This window comes from Artemia sp. Qi Xiang Cuo, chromosome 4 (genome assembly GCF_049724085.1).
Source record: "Artemia sp. Qi Xiang Cuo chromosome 4, ASM4972408v1, whole genome shotgun sequence".
Lineage (NCBI taxonomy): Eukaryota > Metazoa > Arthropoda > Branchiopoda > Anostraca > Artemiidae > Artemia > Artemia sp. Qi Xiang Cuo.
In genome coordinates, this window is record NC_142797.1 from 5,584,401 (window position 1) to 5,610,981 (window position 26,581).

The 26,581-nt window shown below is 34.4% G+C and overlaps 1 protein-coding gene across 1 annotated transcript in view; it reads left to right on the forward strand.

The window, feature by feature from the left end:
* LOC148952711 (endoplasmic reticulum-Golgi intermediate compartment protein 1-like) overlaps window positions 1-26,581 on the forward strand; it is a 75,057-nt gene that overhangs the window by 14,770 nt on the left and 33,706 nt on the right. The window contains exons 2-6 of the mRNA XM_089087372.1: window positions 6,159-6,293; window positions 8,175-8,266; window positions 14,032-14,163; window positions 19,044-19,199; window positions 24,508-24,608. Coding sequence (XP_088943498.1) covers window positions 6,159-6,293; window positions 8,175-8,266; window positions 14,032-14,163; window positions 19,044-19,199; window positions 24,508-24,608 — 616 coding nt within the window. The remainder of the gene's footprint in view (window positions 1-6,158; window positions 6,294-8,174; window positions 8,267-14,031; window positions 14,164-19,043; window positions 19,200-24,507; window positions 24,609-26,581) is intronic.

Consider the following 26,581-nt stretch of genomic DNA (forward strand, 5'->3'; position numbering starts at 1 on the left):
CAACGTCTTGCTCTTTACGCTAAAATTTTTTACTGTTTAAAAAAAAAGAGTTGTGAGAAAGTCAAACTTTAGCGTAAAGAGCGAGACGTTGAGGAGGGGACAGTCCCTTTCATATACGGAATAATTTCTGTTCGTTTTAAGTTTTAACGTCGTTCCTTACTTTCAGTTAAAAAAACTTGTTTTTTTTATTTAATTTTTTGAACGATTTTGGCTCACCGTACATGAATAATTAAAGCAAAATTTGCATATTAATTTTGCTTTTATTTGGTTAAATGGCTTTCTCGAAACTTGTTTAATTTTATTTACGAATGTTTTTATTAGAAATAAATATACGTAACTTACGAATTAACTTCTATATTCATAACGAACTTCTATATTCATAGATTTTTAATACGTATATTAGGGGGTTCGCCTAGTTAATACCTTGCTCTTTAAACTAAAGTTCGAATTTTGTTCCAATTCTTTAAAAATTACCCCTTAATCACAAAAGCCGTTAATTAGAATAAATAGCTCTTACGAACCTTACTAGCTCTTACTAAAAAATATTTGGCTTAAAGAGCGAGGTGTTAACTAGGGGGTGAACCCAATCATATGCGTAATATTTCCTGTTCTTTTTAAGTTTTGGTGTTGCTCCTTACTTTCAGTTGAAAAATTTGTTTTTTTTTATTTAATTTCTGATCTTTTTCTTTAATAATGCTGGGAAATCCGGCACCCCCTTCCTAGCAATTTCCCTTCCCCCATTAAAACTTCCTTCATGGAAAGATCCTCCCATATTACCCCCGACCCCCCCACCTACCAGAAAAAATCCCCCCTGAAAACGTCTGTATACTTCCCAATAACCAATACTATATGTTAACATTGGATAAAGTTCATAACTTTCAGCCCTCCCCCTGAGGACTTCGGGGGATTAAATCATCCTAAAAGACATAATTATCATATTTTCGACCATGCTGAACAAAATAGCTATCTCAAAATTTTGATCTGGTGACTGGAAAAAAAATGAGCGTGGGATGGGGCCTAGTTGCCCTCAATTTTTTGTTCACTAAAAAAGGGCACTATAACTTTTAATTTCCGTTCCAATGAGCCCTTCCACGATATTCTAGGACCACTGGGTCGATGCGATCACCCCTGGGAAAAAAAACCCAAATAAACACGCATCCGTGATCTTTCTTCTGGCAAAAAATGCAAAATTCCACATTTTTGTAGATAGGTGCTTGAAACCTATACAGTAGGGTTCTCTGATACGCTGAATATGATGGTGTGATTTTCATTAAGGTTCTATAATTTTTAGGGGATCTTTCCCCCTTTTTTTCTAAAATCAACCAAATTTTCTCAGGCGCATAACTTTTGATGGGTAAGACTAAACCTGATGACTAAACCTGATTATATATTTGAAATCAGCATTAAAATCTTATTCTTTTGATGTATCTATTGGTTCTGTTTTTTAGAGTTTCGGTTACCATTGAGCCGGGTCGCTCCATACTAACAGTTTGTTACCACAAACTGTTTGATGTATTCCACATATTGTGACCATTCTGTCTTGTTTTAAAGTGGAATGTATTCGTTATTGAATATTAATGGTTTGCGCCAGATCCGTATCGCTTATTTTAGATATTGCAAATTTTTATTGTACCTTCCCACTTCATATCGCAATACACGTAATATTGGGAAGTATGGTGCTACCGACATTATCCAATCATTTGAATTGCTTAGTAATAATTTAATAAGACATGCCTTTGTGTCCCTAGACCCAATCCATAATATTATCCGTGTGTTTTTGTCAGTGATTAAGGTTTAAGTTATCTTTGTTTCTCTGTATTTGATTTTTCTTCCTTTTTAGTGTACTTTACTCCACTTGTTTTGTATAAAAGTGGGTTATAAATAAATTATTGTTATATTGTTCAAAAAATATATCTAACTTCGATTAAAGGGCAAATTTAAGCCAAGGAATTATGCACTGTGTTTGTTAGTGACAAGTGTTAGCATGCATTTGTGGAAAATGTGGAAACATCCGAAACAGGTCAAAATTCCTTTGGCAGGGTTCGGACTCGCCTATAAATTCCAATAAATTCCTATATTTTAATGCACTCCTATAAAATGCCTATATTTTGGTTAAAATCCTATTGTTTCTGTATTTTTGGCTGAAAATCACCAAGATCAGTGCTCATGATTTGCAATTTTCACCGCTCGTTAAGTAAGCCGAGATAAGCTTCTCTTTGCTTTTAACTTTGCTTGTAGACTATACTGTCTTTCAGTGTCGATTGATAATTAATTACAACTGTTTAGGTGTTTTAACTTAACTAATGCTTTGGGTTGGGATTAGTAAGCTGCTTCTGCCTGGGCTATGCTGTTGTGTTGACTTAGTAGCCTATGTTTTGTTTTTTTGTTATGTTGGGCCTGTCCGAAATGAGCGAAGATCAGTATAAAGGCTAGCTGTCTCTGCTTAATGAGACTGTGAGTTCGTGTGACTTATGTGTTTCCTGGCTGAACGCTATAAAAAGCTGATGTGAATACGGCCCAGCTTCGGACATATCCACATTTTTTCTTTTTATGGCCTTTTAATCGCGGGATGCAATTTTGTAGGTGATGCTTGGTAATTAAATATGGAGCCCACCAAGTTCAATAGTTCATGGCTTGCTAAGACGGATTGCAGCGGTAGAAAGATTGACGAATGGTGTAAGACTGGAAACGACCAGTACTCGTTCATTTTCAAACTCTGCTTGAAAAATCTTGGTTGTACAGCTGGGGTTGCTCAGCTAAACCAGCATGTGCGATCTGCAGAACACAAAGCCGCAGTTACTGCTCAACTACATCCACTTCAGCTTCAGTTCCATGTCTGCTAACTCTTCAGACCATATTGTCGCAAGCTTCCATGTGATGTTCCCCGTTAAGATCCCCGACGGAATGTCCCTATGTGCGAAGAAACTCACGTATCGGATCACCGGTGCGCTGCATCCTTACTGTAAGCAAATGCTTGTGAAGGACATTCAGTCATATTTTGTACTAGAATATGATGAGACAACCAACAACGCTGGTATGAAAGAGTTACTGATACGTGTTCGATATTGGTCCTCATACAGAAATAAAATCCAGAGCAGAAATTTATGCGCATGTTTTATGGGCCATGCGACAAGTGATGACCTGTATAGGAAGATTATGTCAGCCATTGAGTAGAATCAGCTGCCACTTTGAAAAACTGATCATGCTTGGAAGTGATGGACCAAATGTCAACAAAAGTGTTTGGAACAAGTTCAATGCCAAAAAAAAGAAAGTGACAGGAAAGGGAATGTTGAACATTGGTACTTGCAACATCCATATAATTCATAACGCTTTCTTGAAAGGTCTTCAGGTGTTCGGAGAAGAAAGTTTCGACTTCGTTATTCTTGTGCATTCATTTTTGACGGCTGGCCTGCAAGTTGTGAAGACTATCAAAAGTGCCAAAAGAAAGTGGGAGTGCCAGAGAATGCTTTCATGAAGCATGTCCCAAGCCGCTGGCTGACGATCGGACGTGCCCTCGCTAGAATCATGCAGCAGTGGCCGGCAATCTTAGAGTACTTCCTGAACTTCGTGCCGAGAGAGAAAAACCTGAAGAATCTTCTGTCCACTCCCAAATTTCTGAAGATTGTGGCTTATATCAAAAGTGCGACGATGAAGGCCCAACTCGAGTTTGTTCTAGCCTCTGCAGAACTATTCATGAGTTTCACCCAACTGTTCCAGAAAGAAGAGCCTCTCATTCATGTTCTGCACTCAGAGATCAAAAGACTAGTTTTGACGCTTTGCGGACGGGTCTGTACTCCAGATTTCGTGACCGAGACTGCAAATATCTCACCAGAATTGTTAGACCTTACTGAAAAATTTGCAGAAAACCCCATAGTTTAAGAAAATGCTGTACGAGCTTTCGGTGAGAAAGCAACACTGAAAGACAAGGCTATTTTTTATGTCATTCTATGAAAACATTTTATTGCGGGTATTCGCCATATTTTAAACAAATGTCGTCTGGAAAGGGATGGTGTTCTATAGACTTTACGCTGTTTGAGTCCGATCAACATGAATAATTCAAGAAGCATTACAGACATAGCGGTTGTGGCACGCGATATTGTGATTGGAGTAAGCTCAGACGTCGCCCAGGCTGAGTGGCTGCTTTTGCGAACTTAAACTGGACCCCGTGAGGACATTACTCGGATCAATCATTTTTGGAGCCATTATTTTGGACTGGTGAATGAGCGCGGGGACAGCAGGTACCCGGAACTTACCAAGCTTATCAAAGTGGTGCTGACGTTGTCGCATGGCAGCGCAGATGTTGAGCGTGGGTTCACGCGTTCTGGTAGGATTCTCGGTGAAGACCAGGCCTTGATGTCTGAACGCGTTCTGGATGCGAGACTCATGGTATATTACACGTTGAGGCTTTATCGAGGAAAACCAGAACGGTTTGTTTTTACAAAAGAGCTGTTGAATCTTGCACGTTCCGCACAGTCTCGGTATCAACAATATCTGGATGAAAAGAAAAAAAAGAGCTACCCGAGAAGGAGAAAACAGCTTTTGAAGAGGACAGCAACTGGAAGTTGCAGGAGGTCCACGACAAAAAGAAAGAAATAGAAGATCTGGAAAGTAAAAGGAAAAAACTTAGAGCATCAGAGCAAGAAAAGAGAACAGTAGCAGATACTCTACTTCAGGAAGCAACCAACAGAATGAAGAAGGCTGCCGAGTCCAAGAGTTCCATAGACATTGCCCTAGCTGTTTCTTTGCTCGAAGGAGCTGTGAAGTCCAGAACAAGTGAAAGAGAGCAGATGGTGGAATCAGCGAGAATGGAGCCGTCTCTTGCAAAGAAAAAAACTGATCTCATATCGAAATTTATGCCCAAGAAGCAGCAAGAGTGATTCCAAATATTTTACCTGTATCAGTCAATCGTTGGCACAGTATGTGTATCTGATTTTTACTGTTTTTTACTATTTGTACCTTTTGTATTTGAAATAAAAAAAATAAAATAAATAAATGCAAAAACTCGGGAAATGACGAATTTATGTGACCAGGCATCCCACGCCATCTACCACAGATCTGATCCCGAGGACTTCCGAATCCTATATTTGGCCTATATTTGGGCCCGGGAAATCCTATAAAAATAGGACAGAGCCTATAATTTGAAACGAACCGACCTGTCCGAACCCTGCTTTGGCGAATGCTTGGCTTGAAAGTTATGTGGATGACTTGAGACGGAGTCGAGTATGGAGTGAGAGAGTAGATGTGGAATGGATGAGTAAAATTGAGTTTTAAATTTGAAAATTGTGATTTAAATGTTTTAATGTAAAAAAAATTTTAATTGTATTTAGAAAAAAATGAGGAAATGATGTAGTATTATGATAAAAGATTTTAAATTATTTTTTATTGGTTATTGTTTGATTTTTGAGTAGCCAAATGGGTATTAAAAATATTTTAGTAGTTTATTTCTGTGTTGTTAAAGAAGGATTAGAATGGCGTGCCTAAAGATATTGTAAGGGCGCATAATCCTACTCCTCCTAGGTTTGTTTTGGGGTTGAGGGAAGGTTGGGAGGATGGAGGATGATGTATTGATTGAGAACAAGGTTTTAAGAAAAATATTTGTGTATTACTAATGTATTTCCACGGTGAAAGGGGTGCCCTATGGCGGAAGGGCACCCCGCAAAACCGTGAATAGTATTTTTTTTGTGGTTTTGAATTTTTTGTAGTATACCTTGTCTTCGTCAATTATGTTTGGCTACGCAAATCCAAAATTCAAAAAATAAAAGTTGTTTTTAAATTAGTTTAGGTGACATTAAAGTTTGAAATTAAGTGAAAAAGATTATTATGTCACCGAGAGGAGAGGAGGTGGGATTTAAAAAAAAAGGGGGCAAATGACTACTCTTCTTTAGAGAGGTGGTAGCCCAACTCATATCTCCTGTAGTGTCAGTATGTTTTAAATTTGACTTAACATCAAAAACGGACAGTTTTCAATGCAATTTCTGTTTGTGTTAGATTTGATTTCTTTGCTCTTACTAATTTTGTGTAAGTTTTAATACCACTATGTACTTATTGTTGGATTTTTTTTTTTAAATTTAACCTAAACAAGATGATACATATATTGGTTTGCTACAATAAAATCAAAAAGGGTGATTCATTTATAATGTTTTATTCTTTTCTTCCAGGTTGGACATCTATAGAAAGGTTCCCAAAGACTTAACTCAGCCAACTGTGACAGGTGCAATTATTTCAATATGCTGTGTCACTTTTATGTGTCTAATGTTTTTGTCAGAGTTTCTTCGATTTATGTCTGTTGATGTGTAAGTTATTTTTTCATTCATTTGAGCCCAGTCAGTACATACTGATGCGTGATGTACCCTATAGCCTATATCTGTATTTGGTAGTGTGTCATAAGCATAGGCAAGTTGAGGATAAAAAAAAACAATGCTTGATAAGTAAATTCAGTGCGTTAGTTGTCAATTCGACATCGATTGACCATAAAGGCACACCTATAGAAATGGAACAGAAAAGAAATACTAATTTGGATTTGGAATGAAATGTATGAAGTCTATACCGTTCTGGTTTCTCTAATTAGGCCTATTAAGTTGTTCTAATTTTAGTTTACGTTTTATTATTATCAGGTTAGTGTTAGTAAGTTCAATTTTATCTGGCTAGGTTTTAGTATATCGTATTTTGTACCATTCTGGAGTCTAAGCGTGCCTAGAAATAACATAAGATATAAATTTATCATTGAAAAAATTGATGACTGAGGTTGAAAGACCACTTATTGACAAGGTGCTTGAAATTGCAAAAATAAGTAATAAACAAGTGGCATTTAGCCCATAAGCATAAAAGCAACTGGCATTTAGCTCAGGCAATAAAAGCCATAGCTATAGGCGATAAAAGCCACTAATCTGGCTATTAACTAAAAGACTTGCCTTGTCCTTGTTAATTACATCTGGTATTTCAAAAGGCATTATGGAACATTTTTCATAAAATTCAGATTTGCAGTTAAACGTCTCAAGCTAAGCAAGCTCTATCATTTGGTTAAATCTGTGTGGTATATTTCATGGACATATTTATATTGCTTAAGATATTAAAAAATACATGCTAAGAAGTTCTCTATATCTTCTTTCCTCACTTGCAGAAATATTTGGATATGGAATTTTGATATCATAGTTATGTACATCTCGACTTGGGTACATAAAAGTAATTTTGTTTTTTGTATAATATTATGATTCTTCTATAGTATTGTAGTTTAAAATCAATATATATATATATATATATATATATATATGTATATATACATATATATATATATATATATATATATATATATATATATATATATATATATATATATATATATATATATATATATATATATATATCTGCTTCGATTCAATTAGCTTTGCGAGTCAGGTTTTTCAGTCTTATGCAACCAATGATGGTACAAGTTGAAGTTATGTTTGTTTAGATCAGGTTAGGTTAAATTTGGTTCTAAATATCAGAAATGGGTTAAAACCCTAACTTAAGCTAACCTAAACCAACCAACCCTAATCTAATCTAGCCTAATGTGTCATCATCAAACCTTGCATTAAATTGAAAAAATTAACTGGCAACGGAGACTAAATCGAAGGTGGAAAAAAGGTATTTTGGACATTCACCTGTGAATGTCGACATTAATCAATTTGCGGACATTAACCGTAGCATATATATATATATATATATATATATATATATATATATATATATATATATATATATATATATATATATATATATATATATATATATATATATATATATATATATATATATATATATATATGTATATTTAATATTATATTTTTTTATAGAATATGCATTATAAAATAGTAACTGTATAAAAATAATAAAAAAACGCATTTCTTTCAGTTTTAGTTAGTAGGAATGGATGATGACAATTCACTTAATATTTTTTCGACGTCAGAAGTTTGGATTTCAGTGATTGATCTATAATAGCCCTTGTAGAACATTAATAGCCCTTTAGATTATATGGAACATTAACAGAACTATAATAGCCCTTATAGAACAAACTAATTACTATTGATGGTCAAAATCTTTTGGTGTCTGATAAGATGAAGGCGAGTCCCATTATTTCTATTTTATTTGCCTATTTGTATAAATTGTCTTCTAATTTACATACTTTTTCTTTGTAGAGTCTCAGAGTTGTTTGTTGACAGCCCAGGATCAATAGAAGAACGAATAACAGTTTTTATAAACATATCACTGCCCAAGCTTAAATGCGAATGTAAGTTGCATGTTTACTAACTTCATAATTTATGTTTTTATATGTTGTGCTTATATTTATTTATGGTATATAACTATGTCTCCATTTTTGATGCTTTTTTGTTTGAATAATTTTCAAGAATTATGATTTTCCTTAAGCAAGATCAAGACTAGAGACCTTTTTTTTTAGTATCTTTGTTTTGGGTTTGATAAATTATTTATCTTATCAGCGACAGGTGAGAAGGGGCGCGATTGTGGGAACTTGATTAGACGTGGGAACGTCTTATAATCAGTGGAAGTTTGTTGAATATGATGATTCCACAGAAACACTTTTACTTAACTTATCTAATCTTTTTCATAGATAGAAAGAAATACAGCTTGTTTGTTTCGGGAATGATGTGAAGGTTAATGGTTCATTACTTAATTAGTTTAATTATTTAGTTTTTATTTATTTAATGTCAATAATAATAATCATGCATTTCAAAACAACTTTCGTAGTCTTTTATAACAAAAAAAAAAGAAAAAAAGAGCTGTCTTTTACGGCTGTACTGCTGGAGCGTTTTATTAAAGGAATTAGTTAAAAGCGGTGTGAATAAATTGTTAAACCGGTTAGCTCTGCAAGGCACTGGCACAGACCTGATTTTCTTCCTGGTTTGACACATGAAAAACAAACGTAATTTTTGTCTATTGCAATATAACATTCTTGAACTATGCATTGTTTGAGATGACACTTCTATATTTGAACAAGGGACTAAGAAGGAAGGCAAGACTGACTATAGGGACTATCACTGACAACACTGACAACAGGGGACTATCGGAAAGAAACACTACTCAGAGATAGGTCAATGTAACTTCTCATGTTGAGATCTAAAACCTCATAAAGTGGGCACACAAATCGGAGTTTTCATTTCCTGCAGTGTTGCCCCACCCCCTACGGAATATCGTGGCTCTTGGTCCCCCATTTTCTCTTTTATATCAATTCAATAAAAAAAAAGTTTTTCAACTGAAAGTAAGCAACAACATTGAAACTTAAATCGAGCAGAAATTATTACGTATATGAAGGGAGATACCTCCTCCTCGACGCATCACTCTTTACGCTAAAGTTTTATAGTACTTTTAAAAAAGCTTCTCATTGTTCTAATTAAACGACCCTTGTGTTTCATAAGTCATTCGTAAAAAAATTGGACACAATTCAAACTTAAGCGTAAAGAGCGATGTGTTGAGGAGGAGGCAACCCCCTTCATATACGTAATAATTTCTGTTCGTTTTAAGTTTTAATATTTTTTCTTACTTACAGTTGAAAAAAAAATGTTTATTTAATTTCTGATAGTTTTTTAAATAATGCCAGGAAATCTGGCCCCGCCTCCACGGGGATATCCCCCTCCCCAAGGAAATATCCTCTAGGCAGCTCAATAATGGTGAAAATTTACCCCGGACAATTACCCTTAACAACTCCACGCGTAAAATTTAGACAGAAAAGAGAAAGCAAAACATATAAAAAGAATTTTATAGGAATTCTGGCGAATTTTGGCAATGTATAATTTCCCCTGACTAGTCTCCCCCCCCCCACCCAGAAACTTCCTTCTTTTATGGAAAATTCTCCTGCGGAAAAACCCCACAGAAAATTCGTCCTTCCACCTGAAAATATATACACACTGTCCAGTAACAAATACGATGCGTAAACAATGGGCAAATTTTATAACTTAAAGACCTTTCCCCTGGGGCTGTGGGGGGAGGGGTCATGTTATATCCAAAGGCATAGCTATTGGACCTTTCAATTATGGTGAACAAATGGCTATCTAAAAATTTCGATTGGACGATTTTGGGGAAAAAGGGCCTAGTTCCCCTCCAAAAAACAAAACAAAAACACGCATCCGTGATTTTTCTTTTGGCAAAAAAAGTACAAAATTCCACATTTCTGCAGATAGGAGCTTGAAATCTCTGCAGTAGGGTTTACTGATATGCTGAATCTGATGGTGTGCTTTACTTTCCATGACTTTTATGGGGCGTTTCCCCCTTTTTTTGAAAATCGGGCAAATCTTCTCAGGCTCGTAACCTTTAATGGGTAACACTAAACTTAATGAAACTTGTATATTTAGAGTCAGCATAATAAGCCGATTCTGTGATATATCTATTGATATTAAAATTCCATTTTTTAGAGTTTCGGTTATTATTGAGCCGGGTCGCTCCTTACTTACAGTTCGTTACCAAAAACTGTTTGAAACAAAAAATTAGATAATCTGGTTTATGAAAAGCGCGGCATTTAAAACCCCATGACTCAAAACAATGTAAAACAATGTATGTGAGAAGACAATGTATAATACAAAACAATGTATGTGAGACATTTGGTCAAATTAAAAGGACTTGCTACTTAAAGGATAAGTTAGATGTGATGTTTACAAAAAAAAAATGGCAGTATTTAGTTCAATGCGTGCATATTTCACGCCAGCTTTTGAACTAGGAATTTCTACTGCATTACAGAATCGGTAGCAATTATTTCAAAACAGCTCTCATAGTGTTTGTTGACAAAAAGCTTTTAATGCATGTGCGTTACATGTTTTACTGTTTTAATGCATTAAAACATTCACATTAAAACATAAACATCACATTAAAACATAAACATTAAAACATAAACATGTTTTAATGCATTAAAACATAAACATCACATGTTTTAATGCATTTTGTGTGTTAGATGTGATGTTCTCAGCTGATAGACCGGGAAACCCAAGCGATGCATCAAAATAAAAAACGGATTACCCTGTTGCCTTTTTGAACTAATGCTTGAACAAGAACGCTAAAGCAGCAATCTTTGCTAAATCAACTCCTAGGACTGTCTGAGGAAATAAGCGAAAGTCAGGAAACATGGAAACGATGGATCACGAAAAACCATCGATGTTAAGGCGTCTCCGAAAAGCGACGTGATAAGGTTACCTTGGGCATAAAGAAAGAAAAACGATTACCTTGGTTACCTTGGGCCTTGGTGCAAAGTTGGTGAGTTGGTGCAACTAAAACATCAAAGAAGATGATGAAGAGGGGGTCTAAGAATTGCAACTTGGAATGTATATTCGATAAAATGTGACAGGATGCAGGCTTTTACAGCCAAAGAACTTTACCAATATAACCTAGAAATTCTATGCCCTACTAAAAACCATGTTTTAATTGGGAATTCATGTATGTTTGACATTCTGTTTTTGAAGTGATTGACTGGGAGACCCAAGCGGTGCATTGAAGTGGCTTTTTTTTTTTAACTAGCTCTTGAACATGAACGCTAAAGTAGCAATCGTTGCTGAAATTATTTCTTCAGAATGTGTGACGCAACAAGCGAAAACCAGGAAGCTAAATCTCGTTTTAGCGGACTAAATCTTAAAATTTTAGTTTTGCTTTTGTTGATCCGAAAACTATATGTACTATATTCTTTTTTGTATTCTGCTAAAGCTACTACTACTACTACTAAAAAATTCACTGCAGCATCGAGCCACCTGAAACCAACACAGCTACCCACGCTCCTCCTCCATCCTAATCTATTCAAAGCCTCCCTCTTTACACTCTCCCAAGTAGTTCCCATTTTCCCTTAAATATTTCTTTATGACATCCTCCCACCTCAACCATGGACGACTTGCTTTCCATTTAGCCCTAGATGGTTGCCGAAAAGGACAATCCTCGGCAATCTGTCATCCTTCATCCACAGAACATTTCCTAACCACCTCAACTTTTCTCTCTTTATAGCCCTAGAAAGCGGGATTGAACCACACTTTTCGTACAGCCTACTGTTTGAAAAAAGGTCAGCGAGTATGTCGGGTACTCGAAACAATTCATAGGCAATTTCTTTGGAAAATATCTAGCAATTCGTCGTCTTTTTTTTGGAGCGTCCATGCTTCAGAACCATACTTGACCACTGTCATCACTGTAGCTTCCAATACTCTAATCTTGGTTCGCGGACATATCTTCCTTTTCTTCCAAATCTTTTTTCTACGGTGAAAAAATAAAACACCCCGAGCCTTGGCTATTCTACTTTCAATATCTTCACTGCTCCCACCGTCTTTACTAATAATGCTACCAAGGTAAGCGAAGCTGTCTATTTGACCAATATTTTCGTTACCCATCGTCACTTTTTCATCTCCACTTATTCCTAGCCTCAGCGACTTAGTCTTCTTAACATTAATTTTCAAACCTGTTTTTGCACCTTGAACTCGCAAAACCTCTAAAAGTTCATTCATTTTGCTCAAACTTTCATCCAGGATGCTTAAATCATCAACACAATCTAAGTCCAAGAAAGTTGTTCTTCCTTTTTCGATTCCGTGGTCTCACATTGTCTTTCCTGTGCTCCTTAAGACAAAGTCCATCGAAATGATCTATATAAATGGGGACAGAACAGAACCCTGCTGATTGGGGAGAAGTTCTTTTTCTTCTGACAAAATGTCTGTTGATAATCTGACTATTTTGAGTCGTTTGCTACATTGCCAATTATTGTATTGGTTTTGATATGGTAAATTATGCTTATTTTCAGTGTTCAACGTTGCAACACTGGTGATAATCTGACTAGTTTGAGTGGTTCTTCATATTACCAATTATGACAAGCGGCAATTTTTACAACGGCGTTCTGGCCTTTAAAGTTGAATCTATTGTTGTATTACAGTTGTGAGACAAATCTATAATTTATGTTATTCATTAATTTATTTAACATTTAATATATAATCATTGATGCATTAAGTTAATTTTTAAAACTGTTTCATTGAGGTGTTTTGTTTTTGTTAATTTAATAATACATAGTAGTAAATTAATAGCCTATTACTTAAATTACATAAAAAAAGTCTATTAAAGTACCTGTATACCTATTTTCTCTCAGGCTAGGGTTTAAAGTAAGGCTGCGCGGCAAAACTTAGCTTTGGGATTTGAATGGAAGTGATTAAAGTATTTATAGTATGGATTAATTGCTTACCTGGCGCGTTGGGCTTAGTGCTGGGCGGTGTTAAATATGGATATCGATATATCGCACCAAATATCGATATCAAAAACGATATTATTTTGCCTTTTTCTGGTATCTATTGGTGAACATCCAGAGAAAATATTGTACATAGAAATTTGTTTCGCAAATGGCCGAGAAGAAGAATAATGTATTCAATCCACTGACTCATATATGCTGATACACAGCATGCGCAGGTGTATCCATAAGTTAACAAAGGCCAGTTCTTAAACTACGTTTAGTATGGGTGGACTCTCAAATGTTGCTGAGAACCTCCAAAAGTCTTCGCTACATAAAATACCTTCTAAGCTTGTAGGCCTTGCTCAGATCACGCTCCATGTCAGGTCACGATTGCGACATAACCTCAATTGTCATTAACTATGACAATCTTCTTCATGTTGAGAGTAAAATAGCAAGAGACATGGATTGGGCCTTACTGGAATCTGTATCAACAGAAGCAATTTTTGAAATCATTATTCTTATGAATCACGTCACAAATGCTTGGAATAGTTATAATACGTTTTGCTGAAGATGAGTGTCTGTACTGAATATTTTAAAAAACAAATATTCAATTTTATTTTTTAAATATTATTTTATTTTTTAAATACAATTTTATTTTATAAATAATATAGTTCAATTTATTTTCGATATTATAAAATAATTTGTTGGTATGAATATGCAAAAGTTCTCTGAATGAAATAAAATGAAGTTAAAGTTGTTTTGCGAAAGAGAATAAAAAAAAAGGTCGTTCTTTTTACCGAACAACGCTCGTCCCCTGGTTCTGATTGTTAATTTACATGCTATTTACTGGTATATCTCTATAGTTGTTGGTTTGGACATCCAAGATGATTCGGGTCGTCATGAAGTTGGTTTTATTGAAAACACGAATAAGCGACCCATCAATAAAGGAGAAGGATGCAATTTCGAATCTACCTTCTATGTTAACAAAGTGCCAGGTATGTTTTGCCTTTCTACAATAATTAAATAAGAGTTGGCGCTGTTTTTTTTACAGCCGTGGGCTATGATTGAAGGGTTGTCTCTGTTGGTAGTTGGTAACATGAGTTTTAATATGATCCATGCACCTTATAGCAACAAAGTGTCATGAAAATTAAAAGTTGACAGTGAAGATGCTGAAGAAGATCAACATCTTGCATCAGGAGTGGATCTTGAGCAAAATCTTTGGGGGGGGGGGGTATGAGACAAGGGTGCCGCCAATAATTGACCAAATTGACAATTTTTTTTTTTAAAGAGTGAAAAACAGAAAAAAAAAAACAAGGAATGAGGGCGCCAGAAAAAATCTTGGGGGGGGGGTCCCCTGGATCCGCCAGTGTCTTGCATCGATCAGCACCACGGGAAATGTGACCTAATACTGGATACTTTTACTTAGGCGTGATCGTCGGTTAAGTTTTCTTGTCACAGCAAAGAAGTTTAAAAAAATTCCGAAATGCACTATGGACGTTACTGACGCTAACATTAATAAACGTTTATCAAATGTTTTGTCAGACAAGAAGAATAAGCACCATATGACGATTTGTAAAGAAGAAGAAAAGAAGAAAAGGCACCATTGTGACATTGTGACATTATGGCAATTTCCGTACATTCCAGGTCTGGCTCCTGTCGACAAAACAGGAGTTTTGTTTGTGTTGGGTTTCTTTGATCCTAGAGATCAAAGAAACCCAAAAAGACGCTTTTTCGTGCCAATTGTTGCACTTTGTTTTGACGGAAAGATCAGTTTTGCAGCTGCCGATTTCTTAGGCGGAAAAAAAACAAGAAAGCTCTGGCGGTATAATTGCAAAAGGACTGTGTGCATATCTTGAATAAGTCGCTGTTTATTGCTTCAGTCTTGTTTATTGGCCAAATTCTCCCCCCAAAAAACATAACAGTGAAATATTTAGAATGTTTTATACGATTTTACAGTTTCCTTGAGCAGTTCAGGTCACGTTATTATTTCTTTTTCTATTTCTATTTATTATTTCTTCTTTCTTTTCCTATTTCCATTATTCCTTTTTTTTATTATTCTTTATTTTTATTTAATAATATTTTAAATGTTTCCAAGGAAAATTCATTACATTTGATTTTTTTTAGCTTCTTAGTTACTATGCTTTTGAAGCATATTAACTCCATGAATTTCAGCGAAGTTTTATAAATATTTAATTTAAAGTTGTCCTTTATAACCCTTTGCGAGTTGTCAGATTGGTACCTTGAAAAGACTGAGATGGAGAGTTAGTATATCTGCCTTATAGGTTATTCTCACGGGATCCGGATTTTGCGGGTATACGCAAATTATTTTTACTTTGACTGAATTCTTGATGATTCACATGCAAATATAGAAAAAAAATGAAATAAAATAGAGCTCAGTCTTGTTTGTCTTTCATCCAAATATTCATGGTTGATTTGCATCCGAGATATTCTGTCAGAATGTAGGTAGATTAACACTGGAATGAATTTAAGCATTTAAGAAAAAAATAGAAATGTGAGAGATTATCAGAAATTTGAGTTTGATTAGTAAGAGCCGAGTTTTGGGGATGATTCTGTAAAAGATATTTGGGGAAAAAACTTATATTTAGCCAGAATGTAGACAGTTTAATGCTTGAATGAATTTAAGGATTAAAAAAAAAAAAAAATAGAGACGTGAAAGATTACCAGAATATTGATTTTGCGTGATTTTGAGTGTGAGTTCTAGGGACATTTCTCTGAAAGATTCTGATTGGAGATTTGAAAAAAAGTGGAAGACATCGTTCTTTATTCGCAAGAATAGGCATAGCTAAAAAATTTGAGTAAATGTATAACAGTTTTTATTTTTAATATTATAGAATTTTCCTGTAAAATGTTCTTGGTGTTTGTAGAAGAGATAAGTACCTCGACAAAAGAATGAAAATTGAAATACGTACCTCTACGGCTATAATCAACGTACTCAGCTGATGAATTAACCTTTTTTAAAAGCTTAAAATTAGAAACAAATATAAAGCTTACATATAGAATTACGAACACATACAAAAGTCAAGGCGTCTAAACTTTGAACCTGCATACTGCTTAATTTTGTGATTACTTTGTGGTGGTAGCGGCTGTAATACTGAAAACTTTCCTGTAAAAATTGACGAAAAGAAAAATACCGCAAACAAATTTGAAGGTTTACAACATAAAATTGTAATTGCAAACAATTATAAAAGCTAAGGCGGCTAAGGTCTGCCTCCGCAAGATGCGCAGGCTAATATGTGACGAGTTTGTAGTAGTATTGGGTGTAATTCTGAAAGATTTTTAATAATTCGTCGATAAATTGTTCTTAAAAAATTGGCAAAAAGAAATCTATCGCCAACCAAGTTGAAGGTTTACAATATAAAATTATAATTACAAATACTGTAAAACCAAAGGCGGCTAAGCTTTGCCTCCGCGGGTTGCGGAAATCGGTAACGAGTTGTGACTGTAATAGTAAAAACAAATAAGTTGAATAATGCCGAAATATAACATATAGATGTCATCTATATGTTATTCTTTCTCAGATGCAATCTAGGTTCACAGATGTCATTAGTAACATATAGATGTTACTAATGATCTGTTACATAACATATAGATGTCATCTATATTTTATTCTTTCTCAGATGCAATCTTGGTTCACAGATGTCATTACTTTTCTACAGCCAAATGCTAGTATGGAGATACTAGAATTACCAAGCTTAGTATCTGCATAAAATATCTGCAAAAGTATCTGAAAAAATAATAGCTAACAGATAATCATAAGTAATTGTTTGTATTTATTCTATGATTATCAGGAAATAAATAATATTCGTTAGAAATGATACATACGAAATAGATATCTGTTAGCTATAGTCGATAATCGATATAGATATAGATATAATAGATAGAGTCGATAATCTGATAATTTGAAACTACAATTGATTGTTTGCATTTAAGGGGTAACCAAAAAAAAAATGGGAAGCTTGTAAGAGTGGAAACTGGCCCTAGTGCCGAAAAGAAAAAACACTAAGGCCATCTAGCTTCGGTAACCATGTTTTCCCTTAAACTGCCGCAGACTTTTCTTTTCACGTACTTTAAGATGAAAATAGAGTAAAGGAGACAACATAATTTCACCAGTAGGGCTACTGTCTTTTTAACTATCCTGGATAACCTATCAGGACTTTCTCAAGCTAACCTAGGCCTTCTTTGTGTAGACTGGATTTGGGCTTTGAGAATAATTCTCTTGTGTGAGGTTTTAGGTTGTGGTTTTAATGGTTTAGTTTCCATTTTGATCCAGCACTAATTTCGGGTGGTTTTAGAAAGGCCATATACAGCAGTGTCGTTCGAGGGAGGGGGGAGGGTATTCTTGTTCTTGAGGGTTTCACAAAAAAGCTTTAAAAAACAAATCAAAATTTGTTATATGCATTTTGTTGATTTTTTAAGACTCGGACAAAAATCCTGGGGAGAGACCCCCTAAAAATAATCCCATACATTTGTATTTGCAATAAACTTTTACCATTAAGATTAACGGAAATAACGGTTACCATTCCTGAATCAGCTTCAAGGTACGATTCTTCCTCACTTAACGGTTTCTTTTCAAGATAATGTTAGGTTGTTATAACGATTTCTTTTCAAGGGACGCTTTCTTTTCAAGATAACTTTCGGTTTCGGTTGTTATAATTTTCGGTTTTTATAACGATTTCTTTTCAAGAGACGGTATGTTTTCAAGATAATTTTCGGTTTCGGTTGTTATAACGATTTCTTTTCAAGAGACGGCATCTTTTCAAGATAATTTTCGTTTTCGGTTGTTATAATTTTCGGTTTTTATAACGATTTCTTTTCAAGAAACGGTTTCTTTTCAAGATAATTTTCGGTTTCGTTTGTTATAATTTTCCATTGTTATTACGATTTCTTTTCGAGAGACGGTTTCTTTTCAAGATAATTTTCGGCCTCGGTTTTTATAATTTTCGGTTGTTAATTTTTCGATTGTTATGAGCTAGAGTTTATTTTTTACTAGGCTGTATCTGACATTGCAACCATGATAATTGTTGAAAATTAAAAATGATGATTACTTATAATTAAGTATTTATCATTTACAGAGAAATTTTTGTGTGTAATCACTTTATAGAGATTTTTACGATACTGTAATGAAGAAACAGAGAGGAACGTTTATTTCTTTTAACTTGTAGAGAAGATTGATTTCATGTGTCTGTGCTAAAAAAAAAGTGCTTGGCTGGTATTTTGTCTCACTCTTTTTTCATCTTCCCTGAAGGATAATTTGTTTTCTGTATTTACAATAATTAAAATATTATTTTACAAATAAATAATGAAATCCTATATGTAAAATAATTTACACAAATTAAAACTTATTAGAAATAATAAAATAATATATTTTTTTTCTATAAATAAAAATTTAATTCTACATATAAAATAAAAGACATAAAAAAAATTTATTAAGAATAAGAAAATTAAATTAAAACTTTTATTACCTAAATAATGTGAATACGACATGTAAAATAAAATTTATTAAAAATAGTAAAATAAACATATGTAAGAAATGATCAATAAAAATAAAATAGTTCCAAAAAATGAAATGATAAAGAAATGATTAATAAGAAAAAAATAGTTCTATAAATGAAATAATGAAAATAGTTTTCTTTAAAAATAATATGTTTTTATCGTGCTTTCAGTCGAGCCAGTTCACGGAAGTTTTCTATTTCGTTTTCTTTGAATAGAAGTGAATAATAAGGGATACTTGTTTAATAATGGCTAATTTAAATTTGCAGGAAATTTCCATATATCAACTCATGCAGCTGGTAGTCAACCAACTAGTGCAGATTTTGGTCATCATATACATAATAATAAAAATTTAAATTTGCAGGAAATTTCCATATATCAACTCATGCAGCTGGTAGTCAACCAACTAGTGCAGACTTTGGTCATCATATACATTCCCTTCGTTTTGGATCCCTCATGCCTAGTCATATCCCTGGGAATTTTGACACTTTAAATGGAAGGACCAAGGTGGATCAAAATGGTATACTTTTTAAAATCCTTTACCTATCCTTTATTGAGTGGATTAGAGAGAAAGAGGGAGAGAGAGCAGATGTCAAACAATTAAAAAAAACCATATAACAAGGGTAAATTAAAGTAATTTCTCGCACCATTTTTTCCTAAAATAGTATCCTTTTTGTATATAGAGCAAAACTGGTACAAGATTTTCTTAGCTAAATTTGCTTGGAAATTTCCGTAATTTCCGTAATTTCAAGAGGATTAGGAGGGATTTATCTCCATAAAGAGTGGCTCATAGTATCAAAAGCGAGAGGAAAGTCCTTAAATAAATTAAGGACTGCAAAAGATCAAAACCCTCTCGCTGGAGGAAGAAGCAGATATTTAGAGGTGAAACCGAATGGAAGTTAAACGCAGAGAATAGTCTAAATAAACTAAAAAAAAGAGAGAAAAATGGGAAAACAAAACAATGTCAGACTCGGACACCGATCGTAGACCTAGAAAGAAATTCATTTGGAATCAGGAAAGTGTGTGGTCCTTCATAAGTAAAATTGATGTTGAAAAATAAATTAAGGACTGCAAAAGACCAAAACCCTCTTGCTGGAGGAAGAAGCAGATATTTAGAGGTGAAACCGAATGGAAGTTAAACGCAGAGAATAGTCTAAATAAACTAAAAAAAAGAGAGAAAAATGGGAAAACAAAACAATGTCAGACTCGGACACCGATCGTAGACCTAGAAAGAAATTCATTTGGAATCAGGAAAGTGTGTGGTCCTTCATAAGTAAAATTGATGTTGAAAAATAAATTAAGGACTGCAAAAGATCAAAACCCTCTTGCTGGAGGAAGAAGCAGATATTTAGAGGTGAAACCGAATGGAAGTTAAACGCAGAGAATAGTCTAAATAAACTAAAAAAAAGAGAGAAAAATGGGAAAACAAAAAATATAAGGAAGGCAAGTAAACATTTTCAAATAAGGCACCAAAAAAACTAAAATTAGGATACGCTCAAAATTTGACAAAATCGAAATTATTTTAAGGCAACAGATAATATCCCCTCCCCATATAATATCCCCTCCTCAATTCTCCCTCCCCATAAAGGATAAGGATCCTCCAGAGCTATTGCTGGCACATAGGGCGTCCAATCGACGTTTCAGTTGCTGGGTCTTTTTACAGGGACACGCAGCAAGCTTGTCCCTAACCTTGCTGCGGCGAGGATTGAACCCTGGTCCTCCCCCTTACCTCCTAGATAAAGATTTCTTTATTCGCCTTAAACTAAAATACAAATGCCAATGGTGTAAATCTCTTAGTTGCATCACATTCTGATGCAGAGATGTTTCATCCTTTTTTCCTATTATATTCTCTCTCCCTGTATAAAAGGCTGGCTGAACGCTGTTTTTACCTTTTATTGTTTATTGTTTTATACTATTGAATTCTATTTCTATTCTATTATTCTATCCTATTATTAGTTCTATTCTAGTCTGTTGTTTATTGTTCTATTTTATTGTTTTATCTTCTATTGTTCTGTTTATTTTTATTGTTTTTATTGTTCTTACTACGATCGTGTTCTTTAATATTTCTATGTAGAAGAAAGAAATTCATAAGGGATCTCCATAAAGAATGGCTCATATTATCGTAAGCGAGAAAAAAGTGTGAAGTGAACTGTAAATCCAGGACTGCAAAAGATCTAAGACCCTCTTGCTAAAGAAGGAAGCAGAATTGTACAGGATAAACTGAGTGGAAGTTAAACCTTGGAAAACACCCACCCCCCTTAACTCCAATACAAAGGAATCAATATTCCCTTTTAATTGGAAAACCCTAATGCCTGGTGTTGATATCTCATAGTTGCATCACACTGCCGTGTAGACATAACCTCTCACTCCCTGAATAACTAGGGAAAATCTGCACTAGGGAAGAATAACAATGTCCGATTTTGCTCGTTAAAGTCTAACTAGGGAAGAATAAAAAAAGGGAAATCTAACTAGGGAAGAATAACAATTTCCGATTTTGCTCGTTAAAGTCGAACTAGGGAAGAATAAAAAAAGGGAAATCTAACTAGGGAAGAATAACAATGTCCGATTTTGCTCGTTAAATTCATAAAATAAAACACAGGAAATAAATTGACAGGGTGGCATAACTGGAATCGAATCGATTACCGTTGCTCGATGATCTTTATAACGCCTTATTATCTGCTTGCGCAAGAATGCTCAAATCTATCCTCAAACCCCTCTATAATAAAAACCCACTCAACCCCTCTTGACCTCTCTTGCTTACAAAAAAACTCTGAAAAATTAAATGACAGTAAAATTACTTGTTAAGCTGCTTATAATCTAAATAAGTTAAATTAATGTATAATTTTCCTCTCCCAATCACCTCCAATGAACTGTCTCTCCTTACGTGTTCCAGAGAATCCCCTCCCCCTATCCCTTATTGGTCTACTGATACTTGGTCTACTGCCACAGGAGGTCATATGCGCTATAAACAACGTAAATGAAGCGATATACATTATTATCCCCCTCTTCAAGCTATGCAGGCAGATAAGGTCACAAATACCAATGTTCAGCCCAATTGACCTATTTGCTTTAAAATGCTGAGTCAACAGACTAGCAAACATATTGTTTATCCTATAAAAACACATACTTCGTCTGAGATTAAAACTGTCACCCTTTGAGGAAAAATTGATAAATTGCAAATTTTGAGCTTGACACTCGTAAAATCAAAACACAGAATGTCCAATATAATTGTTTGGAGTATGTATGATCATAGAACAGAAGAAATTTGAAATTCAGGTGTAGAAACGCAGTGCCATCTATCAAATTTTGATTTGAAGAAATAATAAAAACAGTAGATGAATATCGGAATTTTGTATAATGTGATTATGTGATGTTTTAGTATATTCTTTAATAATTTAATGATAATATATTGTAGTAATAATGCCATGATTTGTAACAATAATATATTTGTAAAAATATAAAGTAATTTTAGATTTGGAGCTACAGCAATAATCAACATCTCTTCAATTTTGACATATTGGCATACTATTGAATTGGGTTTAGCTCTGAGTATTGTTGAAAACATGTATCAAGTTAAGTAAAATTAGGATACTTTTCTGATCTCTACGTAATTTTGATTTTTCAGACAATTAATTTTAAAAAAAAAAAGAAAAAGAACTTTTTCAAAGAAAAGTAAAGAGCCATATTAAACTTGAGACGAGAAGAAATAAAGTCCTGTAATAATTTGAATTTAAAACGACCAGAAATTACTACCATAATTACTACGCATAAAAAACAGAAATTAGAATAAATAAATATATCAAACATAAAGTTAATAGATACTGATATAGATGAATAGATTAACCAAAACCGAGTTAAAATTGTATAGAAGACTCAAGTCAAACTTAGAATGAACAGAAATTGCTACAAACAGAGTTTGGTTACTGCTGATGCGCCCTTTTGACAACCAGCATGCATGTAGTTTGTTTTGATTTTGTTCAGCATTCCCCTCAACATTTCCTGAAAGTAGCCATGAATAGAGGTAGTCACAGTCACAAGTAGTCGCATTCACAATCGTAAGTAGTCGTAGTGGAAGTCGCAAGTAATCACAATTGTAAGGAGTACTGGTTGCAACTAGTTGCAGTAGTGTTAGTAGTGAACCAGAAATTTACAAGTTGCTACCCTTTGCTATTCCTTTGATATCGCGGATACGCCCTTTTGATAACCTGGATAAATATAATGTCTTCTGATCTAGTTCAGTAACCCCTTCAACGTTCCTAAAAGTTTCATTTTGATACCCTTTGCTTTTTTTGGTACACTCAGGATCAAACATTGCCCCTTTCCTAATGTGAAATCCTGTGTGCAAACAATAGGCAAATTGCATAATTTACAACTCTTGCCCCAGGGGCTGCAAGGGGCATGGAATCCCTGGAGGGACGGTTATTAGACTTCTTAGTATTTTGAAAAAATGGATTTTTTCAAAATTTTAGCCAGTGTTGGGACATCTGAAAAGGGCGAGGGAGCTGGTTTTCCTCCGATAATCTTCCAAACACCCCCTCAAAATGCCCCGAAGGTTTTGCTTAATACTCTCAGCTGTTCATGAGATGTTGCTGATACGTCCTTTTAGCAACCAGCATGCACATAGTGTATTATGATTTGTATCAATCATCTCCTGAAATTAGTCGCAAGTAGGAGTTGTTGCAGCCGCAAGCAGTCGTACTCGCAAGCAGGAGTAGTCGAAGTCTCAAATAAACACAGTTGCAAGTAGTCGCAAAGTACTTGTGGTCGCAGTTGCAGTAGTAGTAACGGTAGTGATGGCCCTGAAAGTTCCAAGTTCAAACCCTTAATTGTTCCTAAGATATTTTAGATACGTCTTTTTGATAACCTGATGCACATAGTGTCTTTTGACTTGATTCAACATGCCCCTCGACATTCCCTGAAGTTTTACCTTAATGCCATTAGCCTTTTCGAAAACACCCAAGATCAAACATTCTTTCCTTTCCCAATCATAAATCCTGCATGTAAACAATAATGACATTGCATAATTTATAACCCATAGCCCCGGGGGCTGTTGGGAGCTTAGCATTCTGGGAGGCATTAGACCTTTTGACTCTTCTGAATTAAATAGATTTTTTCAAAATTTCGACCAGTGTTTAGGGGAATATTGCCCTCAGGGGCTCCTGAGATATTGCTGATATGCTATTTTGACAACCAGCATGCTCATAGTGCGCTTTGATTTAGTTCCATATCCTTCTCAATATTCTTCTCAAAACCCAGGATCTGGCATGCCCCCTTTTCCCTATTCAAAAACATTAGAGATAAAAAAATGGGGAACTCGTATAACTTAAAGCCCTTATCCCAGGAACTGTGGCGGGGAGGGTATTTCATCTCCGGAGGCATAGTTATTTGTCATTTTGACTATTTTGAACTGAATGGCTATCTCAAAATTTGATCAGATTTCTTTTGGGAGAGTGCAGCTAAAAAGAGTGTGGGAAGAGGCTGGTTGCCCTCTGATCCCTTTTGACTCTTATAAAGGGCACTGGAACTTTCAATTTCGAATCGAATGAGTCTCGTCTGAAGTTTCTACGACCACTCCTTTTGTGGCTCTGGGGAAAAAATAATACGTTGGAGCCTTATGGCTCCTTACTATAGGCTACGCTAGAGTATTGCCTTTGATCAAATAAGGACCCAGTGATGATTTTTAAATGGAAGTTTTAATTTAAATAATTATGGAGTTAATTACGTATTAATCGAATATTATGTAATTGTAGGGGATTGTATGTCTGAATAATTGCGTGTTTTTGTGTTTAATTTGTGTAACAATATTTTTTTAATAACACTTTTTGCAGAGTGGGCCTCGCATGATTATATAATGAAAGTGGTGCCATCTGTCTACGAAAATTATCATGGAAGTGTCTCTCTTGCATATCAGTATACATACGCTCATAAGGTAATAAATAGATGTTCTTATTTACCACATAAGGTAATAAATAAATGTTCTTTTTTACTACATACGCTAATAAGGAAATAGATATTATTATTTACCCCAAGTTAAGAGCTAATTGCAATTAATTTCAATAAGGTATTGAATGAGCGTAATTATTGCACCCTGTTGAACACATTTTGAACATCAAAAGTTCTTGTAAAAGAATGAAAAAAAAAATCTTTCAAGCCCATATAACCTTTGAAACTAATTAAAAATATTGTTAGCTTGTACTACAAGACATATACCAAGGAGAGATCTGGAGGAGACGCTAAAAATATTGCGAGAGAAAAACATTCATCAGCTTTAGCTCTATATTCAAAAACATAAAATATCTAAAAGGGATACTAAAAATATTGTTAGAAAATAAATTCTCAGCCTTAATCATCTAGAATACCTAGTTGAAATGCTGAAAATATTGTAAAAAAAAATACTTTCAACTTTACCTCTAAGTAAAACCAAGCTGATTTTTTCAGTTTTACTTTACCACGTAGAAGCACCTGGAATCTGATGCAGAAGTGCTTTAGCAAAGAAAAGAAAAAACAAATAAAAGATAAAAATGATAAAAATAAAAGATAAAAATTTCAAAGCCAACGAAAATACTGGACGAAACAAAATGGATAGTTCGAAAGGACAATCGCATCTCCTCTTCTGCGCTTTAAGAGAAACTTCGAAGAAAACGTGTTCACATTGTCTTAAAATAAATGTGGACAAAACAGTGAATAAGAACAAACAACACGGAAAGCAAACAGAAAAAAAAATTAATAAAAACCGAAATTGGAAGAATAAAAAAACTATAAGCCAAAGAACGTTAAAAAGAACAAACAGATAAAATAAAAAAAATGGCAGAATTGAAAATTGAAGAGCCAAAAATTATAATTTCAAAATCGGGCCACTCACCTAAAACCACAGTTTATAGAATTAGCAGTATGATCATTCCCTATCTCAACCATTATAAAAACCCGGACCGAGGTGCGAGTGCTCCAGAGAACGTTTTTGCATATATAAACATAAGCGGCATTAAATCTTTTCACGGGTAGACAAGTCAGATTTCTTTTGAACGCGAAACTTACAGTTATAATAGAAATAATCGGAAATAAGTGGAAACCCGCTATTACGAATAATGCAATTTGTAACCCTCTTGGACGCGAAACTTACAGTTATAATAGAAATAATCGGAAATAAGTGGAAACCTGCTATTACGAATAATGCACTTTGTAACCATTTCTCATTGATTGACGGAAACAGACTAACCCGCTAATGCAGAAAGAAGTAGGAGGAGCTTTTTGTTCGCACCGAGAATGAAGACCAGAAATGATCTGCGATAAACTTACTGGATAATTCTATAAACTGTGCCTAAAACCGACGATTAGCTAAAAAGGATGCTATTCACAAAATACTACATCAGGGACTGAATTGATAAAAATATTTTTCATTCGTTAGGTAAGTAAAAAAAAAATAGCTAAATCAGAAAAATACTACGCCAGATTTTGTTTAATTCTAATTAGTGCTTCTTTTGCACTAGCCCTTTTCAATCTTAGAAGTTGGGGCGGGTGTCCCTGTGTCATTGTCTAGTGTCTACAAAATTTTGAGAACTACTAAAAATATTGTTTATAGAAATCTTCACTTCTCTATGCATGAACATCTAGAAACTTTCTAGATATCTAGATATTTCAATTCTAGTATCTAGAATGGAGAACTACTAAAAATATTGTTTGTTGAGAACTTTACTTCTCTATGCATAAACATCTAGAAACTTTCTGGATATCTAGACATCTCCATTCTAGTATCTAGAATGGATAACTATTAAAAATATTGTTTATAGAAAACTTTACTTCTATATTAATAAACATCTAGAAACTTTCTAGGTATCTAGATACCTCCATTCTAGCATCTAGAGTGGAGAACTACTAAAAATATTGTTTATAGAAAACTTTACT